This window comes from Orycteropus afer, unplaced genomic scaffold, assembly GCF_000298275.1.
Source record: "Orycteropus afer afer isolate SDZICR_OR568_19922 unplaced genomic scaffold, OryAfe1.0 scaffold00040, whole genome shotgun sequence".
NCBI classification, from domain to species: domain Eukaryota; kingdom Metazoa; phylum Chordata; class Mammalia; order Tubulidentata; family Orycteropodidae; genus Orycteropus; species Orycteropus afer.
The window spans coordinates 4,725,333-4,732,808 of NW_006921627.1; the positions used below are offsets into that span (position 1 = coordinate 4,725,333).

The window sequence follows — 7,476 nt, forward strand, 5'->3', positions numbered from 1 at the left end:
CCCTAAATTTTCCTTGAGGAACTCTATAGTTCTAGATTTCACGTTTACGTCTTTGATCCATCTGGAGTTCGTTTTTGTGTCACATCACAACTTCTTAAACCACAAAGAATTGTGGTCCAGCCAAGTTGATACACAGCTCCAACTATCACAAGTTTGTACTTGTCCTCATTTGTCAATTGATGTCTCTGGTTCCCTGTTTACAATCTTGTAAACTTCTTTACTTTGGACACTTCCATAGCTGGTTGGTTTCTGGGTTATATCATCATGTGTGTTAATGGTCAGTTGTTGTTGGCTGTTGTTGCTTCTCTGCCCAAAGGGCTTCCTCTAGCATCTCTTGTAAGGTTGGTCTGGTTTTAACAAATTCCCTTAATTTCTGCTTATCTGGAAATGTCCTAATTTCACCATCATATTTGAGGGAAAATTTTGCTGGGTACATAATTCTTGGTAGGAAATTTTTCTCTTTCAGGCTTTTATATATACCATCACATTGTCTTCTCGCCTGCATGGTTTCTGCTGAGAAATCTGAGCTTAGTCTTTTTGGTTGCCCCTGGTAGGTAACTTTTTGTTTTTCCATGCTGCTCTCATGATTCTTTTGTCTTTGGTTTTGGTGAATTTGATGATGATATGTCTTGGTGATTTTCTTTTGGAGTCTATTCTGTTTGGGGTTCATTGGACTTCCTGAATAGATATATTCTCATCTTACATCATACCAGGGAAATTCTCTTCGAACAAATCTTGGACAATTTTCTGTGGTTTTGTCTCTTCCTGTTCTGAAATTTCGATTACACATAGGTTATTCCTTTTGATGGTATCCCACATGAACCGTATACTTTCATTTTATCTTTTTTCTGATTGATCCCTTTCCAAAGAAGTATTCAAGTACTTGCCTTCAATTTTCCTAATTCTGTCTTCCATTGATTCAATTCTACTCCTCTGCCCATCCAATGTGTTATTTATTTCTAAAAATTTAGTATTACCCTTCTGGATTTTTGTGTGTAGATTTTGTATCATTTCTAATTTTTCATTTATTTTGTCATTTTCTTCTTGTATTGTCTTTTGAAATTGTTCTAGTGTTTTCTATATGTTTTCCTCAATTTTGTGAGTGTTTTCCTTGATCTGTCAATTTGTTGAAGACACCTAAATATAAATCTTCTGAATTCCTTATCAGGGAGTTCCGATGCTGTGTCATCTTCCTCAGGGATGTGTTTTGGGTCTGTATCCTGGTCCTTTGTTTCTCCTGCTTTATCTTGCTTCTTTGTGTGTACTGTGATGCTCTGTTGTCTCCGAGGCATTGTGTTTTTGTGTTTATATTTAATTGGTGATTGTATGTTGGAGTGACTTGCCCACAATTTTCATTTTGTTTTGCTTGTAGGTTATCCACGCAAGCAGGGTACTGTGCTGTGCTCCTCTATTCACTAGTTGACAGCACTTATACACTCACTACCTGCCTCCTTTCCTGTTGTCAGCCTCTCCCATATCCCTGCCGATCTTGGCAAACAAAGCCTATTCTTAGGCTCTGCCATTAAAATAGGTGCATCAGGTCCTTGGAATCTGAATAAGAATGCTATCACTTTAGAATCCAAAATGGCTGCCACCTGTAAAGATTCAAAATGGCTGCCCCTTGGTCACTTTAAATATCTAAAATGGCCATGCTTATAAACATTCAAAATGGCTGCACCTTCAGTCACTTTAAATATCCAAAATGGCTGTTGCAAGTAAACAATCAAAATGGCTCCGCCCTCAGGAGAGTGGAAAGTCAATAGCTCAGTTTGTTTCCCTCCTTGTTGTTTCCCTTCCTAGTCATAGGCCACGAGTGCAGTTATCCCTGCAGTCTTTGGTGACCAGGGCTGATCTTTTGGTCAATTCTCAGGTCTCAACACTACTTGGAAATATTCAGTCTATTTGTCCTGTCAGAGTAGCTGACAGTCCGCATCTCTAACCGTCTCTGTACTCACTGTTTTCGTTCGGGTTTTTCCACTAGTTGGTGCCTAATCCACTTCTGTATACTTGCTTTCAAAACTCAGGACTACAGGATTATCTTTTGTATCTCTGTCAATTGGTTTTTCTTTTCTTTGTTGAAGAGGGTCTGTGTTGCTTGTCTGCCTACTCCTCCATCTTACCAGAAGTCCCACTGGTAATAGTTCTGAACAACTTTAAAGATACTTAGATTCTCATCTCTAAGGGATCATCATTTATTTGAGATTTTTTTCCTAGAGATTATTGCATACATATACAAGCATCTATTTATTTTACACAACTAGTGGAACACTAACTAGTTTTGATGCTTTCATTTAAAAAATGGCATTTCTAGGTATTTTCATGTCTAATTTCTTTTTCCTTATCTTTTGATTCTTTTTTGGCCCATGCTGAATTATAGGAATTCTCTACACTAGCAAAACAAATCTTTTTTTATGATATATATTATATACACTCCTGATCTAGTTTTTCATTTGTCTTTGGACCTAACGGAATTTTTTTCTGCAGGCAAAATTTTTAAAAATCATTTATGGCTTTTGGTTGCATATTAGACTCAAGAGCTTCTTCTATGTAACAGGGACCAGCAAATGGTGATCTGTGAATAAATCCAGCCCACTGCCTATTTTTGTAAATCAATTTTTATTGGAACACAGACACAGTTGTTTATGTATCGTCTATTGCTACTTTGGGGTTGTAACAGGGTATCTGAATATTTACGGTAGAGACTGACTGTGTGGCTTATAAAGCCTGAAATATTTACTATCTGGCCCTTCGCAGAATGTTTGTTGACTCCTGCTCTAGACTGTTAAAAAAAAAAAAAAAGGAAAAAAGTATTCCTCTAATGTTTTCTTGAAATGCTATTTTGTATCATCTTTCATCTTTTATCAATTTAGATATTATTGTGGTCTACGCTTGGGATAATTCACCTTTGCTTTTTTCCAGATGGCTATCCAGTTGTCCAAACCATTTACTGAAATATCCCATCTTTCTCTCACTGATTTAAAAAGGTCAATTTTTTTTTCCATTCTAAACTCTTTTATAATTTTGCCCATTTCTAGACTTTCTGGTCTATTCCACTGATTTGAAGGAAATCAGGAAGAAAAAGAAGCATTAAAAAATAATGGCAAATACATTTATGTCAGGTTGTGCTGAGGAGAATGAATATATTAATAGAGAATTATAGAACTATTTATATAATTCATGTCAAATAAGTATATCTCACACTTAATTATTTTTGAGCAGAAATAAATGATTCTGAAGAAGTGACACAAAAAATAGGTTATCTGGGACTGATAGACAATATGGTGAGAAGATTCATAACAACAAAAGTTCAGAACTGTATTAGCTGATACGAGCTCATGACTAAATGCACGGGGATGGAAGTTCTAATCAAATACTTAATTCCTCAGTATGGATAATTTTTATAAAATTAAGGTCAAAATATGCCTTTCTAAAGAGAGATATTTTATGTATAAGCCATTACTAAATACTCCAGAAACAGAGCTAAAAACATGTTTAAACTGATTAATTGAAATCTTGTATTTGTACTTCTACTGTCTAGGCCATTCAAACTTATCTTTATCTCTATATGTGCAGTGTCACAAAAGCCAAGAGGTTATAGTAAACTGCTTTTAAAACATGCTTGGATTTCATAATTTCTCATAGCAAGGATCTGGTCTAGCCAATGACAAAGTGCCTTATGCTAAGAAGTTATCATTACCTCCTTCATATCCTCCCAAAATAACAAAACACAGAAGATTCATTAATTTGTTAGTGCTCTAGATAACAGTTTCAACGCTCCCTAGTCATGGATTATATAAAATCTTTGTTATGATGATCTCAAATACACCTATATTCTCAATAATGTATAATGGTAACCTCTATAATTAACCTCAGGCAGGACTGAAAGTAGTAATATAAGAAGAAGGATGCTTCTCACCATCCTTCTGAGGATGTGCTCCTGTTTCTGAAACTGCTGATGAAGCCACCACGGACATAGGCTGCAAAACAAAAACACATAGACACCACAAAATTTTCAGTTACAGTCACTCTTAAACTTTTGTCCTTGCTGCCTTTCCTCTTTTTCTTTGCAAAAGCGCAGAAGGATAGCATAGAAGAAGAAAACACTTACACATAAGGGATTTTTTTTTTTTTAAGGATAAAACAAAACAAAAAACCCCAACAAAGTAAGTCTGATGTAAAGACAGTGTTTTAATGAGATTTTGAGTCTTAACCATTATGTACTGCTTTCTTGATTATCCTCATAGGGTATTTAACAGTGTAACTTGGATATTCATAGAAAAGTAATTTACATCAGAATATTATCTCACAAGCCAAAAGGGAAAAAGTTATAAACTTCAAGCTTAAAGTACAGCCCCCTCCAACGCAGAAAAACAAAACACTAACTATTAATGTGTGATATACTTCTAACCAAAGGTAAGATAAGAAAGTTATCTTTCAAGTAACATCTTTTCCACAGTTACACCACTGGGTCAGTGTTAGCTTTTCATCAATCCATCTCATTTCCGTTGACTGGAACAATCAGGGACTCTTCTGTGAAAAGCTTTTAAAGGTATTAATAATTGTTTAGGTTATAGTTTATGTTCCATAAATATAATAAATCCGGGTTATAGTAAGAAAAGTTTAGCAAATCTTTGAAACTTACACCAACTGCAGATGTCACTGCAATCGTCTCTGGACTAAGTGTTCTTCTCAATTTAGCATCAAGATCTTCCAGAGGTTGCTGGGACTAAACAAAAACAACTACAGTAAGGATAATCCTATGGCACCTTCATAGCCACTACATAAAGCCAACTTACATACCACACATTATTTTATGCTTTAGATTGATACAACGACTATCGCTTGTAATTTAGCATCTCGCTAAGATGGGCGCTTTCTGTATTGAAAGATATAGTACGTATTTTTCATGAAATATGCCCCATCTAACCCATATGTAAGGAGCTCTGGTAGCATAGTGCTTAAGGCATTGATAGCTAACCAGAAGTCTGGTGGTTCAAACCTACCAGCCACTCCTTGGAAGGAAGGTTGGGCAATCCTACTTCCATAGTGATACTGCCTTGGAAACCCAAGAAGGGGTCGCTATGAGTTGGGGCCGACTGGACGGCAAATAACAACAACAACAAACCCATACATAAGCCAATTACTTCATGTGGTGGTCAATGAAAGAAATGTAAAACATTTAAGGAAAAACTGGTTGCACTGGACTTACAACAAAAATGTTTATCAGTTATCAGTGTAGTGCCTTTCCCAAGGAACTTTCAAAGTTAATACTGATCACATCTAATTTATCATTTCCACAATGGCTTAGAACCAAACGTCATTATTTTTATTTTATTTTGATTTGGGTGAAGATTTACAGAGAAAATTCACTTTCCATACAGCAGTTCACATATACTTTGTCGCATGTCATTGACCACAGTTTACCACAATGCAACAGCTCCCCTCCCATTTCCTCCCCATAGTTGCCTCTTCCCAGTGTTCATCCCTCCATACTCTCCTGCCACCTGAGCTGTCTCCCTGTGCATAAGCAGCCCTTCCTTTTCCCATGATTGTTCTCTCCAGGGCGTGTGTCTACTTGAGGTAAATGTTTAACTCACATGCCTGTACTTTGTTTGGCTGGAAACCACAGTTGTGGGTTCAATTCCAGACCTGAAGGGCAGCTAGGGGCAATAGTCTGAGTGGTTCCACCAGGCTCTATTGGACCAACACACCTTTTTTTTTGAGTTTTGTTCCACATTGTTCTCCCTCTCTTTGCAGGATCTCCTACATCCCTTCTAAGTGGATGACAGTGGTAGCCGGGTACCATCTAGTTCTTCTGGTCTCATAGTTGTATAAGCTGCAGATCAGATGGTGTACCAGTTGCTAGGACTGATTGTTTCCATTAACTTTGGTTTTCTTCTTTCTTGACGAGGAGAGACCCATTGTTGCATCTAGATGGCAGCTTCCTAGCTTTTAAGATCCCAGTCGCTACTCATCAAAGTAGGAGTTGGAACAATGTTTTGTATAGTATGTTATGCCAATTGAGCTTGATGTCCCCTGAGACTATGGTCCCGAGCCCACAGGTTCAACTACTCAGTCCCTCTGGGTAGCTCCAAACCTCATATTTTTAAGATGCAATTTTAGTATTCTATAAAAGTACAAAGAAGTTATATTTGTCTAGGAAAGTATCAACCTCCCCTTAGTATGAAAAAAAATTAATGTCAAATGTTTCTAGGTGACTTGCAGCAACATTATGATTATGGATTCAATTGTGTACCCTTCAAAATATGTATTGAATATCCTAACCACCCTAACCTATGAATGTAGTTAGGAGCTCTGGTAGCGTAGTACCTAAGGCACTTGACTGCTAACCAGAAGGCTGGAGGTTTAAACCCGCCAGCCACTCTTCAGAAGGAAGATGGGGCAATCTACTTCTGTAGTGATACTGCCTCAGAAACCCAAGGAGGGATCGCTATGAGACCGGTCCGACTCGACAGCACATAACAACGCCTGTAGTTATAATCTCATTTGGCAATGTGTTGTCTTTGTTATGTTAATGAGCCAAGATGAGTGTACTGTGTGTCTCAAGTCAATCCATTACAAAATATAGAAAAGAGCAGATTAGAAAAGCAGAGATGGAGAAAGAGAGTTGCCAAGCTACATGATGACAGCCAAGGAGAAACAGCTTAGAAGAGGCAAGGACCTTCCTCCGGAGTCCATGGAGAGAGGAAGTCTTCCCCTAGAAGCTGGAATTCAGATTTCTAGTCTCCTCAACTGTGAGAAAATAAGTTTGTTTGCTAAAGCCACTAATTTATGGGATTTTTGTTGCAGCAGCACTAGATAACTAAGACAATTACAAACAAAAAAACTATGAAGGTTCTTACTTTAGCTATACTGTTCTTTTAAATTTTATTTTTTTGGGGAAAATATGCACAGCAAAACTGGCTCACATTCCAGAGCTTCTAGACATAATGCCATAGGTTACATTCTTAACTTTGTGTCAGCATTCTCATTATTTCTGTCCTAGTTGCTTTACTTCTATTTACTTAATGCCCCTGTCCCTCTCCCACCAAACTTTTCTCTCTTAAGCTTTATAAAATAGCTATTGACACTTCAGTCTTTTTATAATTTTTTTTTTTTTAATTGTGATTTGGGCGAAGATTTACAGAGCAAATTCACTTTCCATACAGCAGTACACATACACTTTGTCTCATGACATTGACCACAGTTGACCACAATGCAACAGTTCCTCTCCCACCTCCTCTCCACAGTTACCTCTTCCCAGTGTCCATCCCTCCATGGGCTCCTGTCCCCTGAGCTGTCTCCCTGTGCATAAGCACCCCATCTTTCTCCCATGACTGTTCTCTCCAAGGAGTTTATCTACCTCAGGTAAATGTTCAACTCATATGCCTGTCTTTTGTTTGGCTGGAAACCACAGGTGTGGGTTCAATTCCAGACCCAAAGGACAGCTAGGGGCCATAGTCTCACTGGTTCCAC

At 37.6% G+C, this 7,476-nt stretch overlaps 1 protein-coding gene across 1 annotated transcript in view; it reads right to left on the minus strand.

Moving 5' to 3' along the window:
• Nucleotides 1-7,476, minus strand: part of WNK1 (WNK lysine deficient protein kinase 1) — a 206,208-nt gene that overhangs the window by 19,049 nt on the left and 179,683 nt on the right. The window contains 2 exon segments of the mRNA XM_007937044.2: nucleotides 3,917-3,977; nucleotides 4,643-4,726. Of these exon segments, the coding sequence (XP_007935235.2) occupies nucleotides 3,917-3,977; nucleotides 4,643-4,726 (145 nt within the window).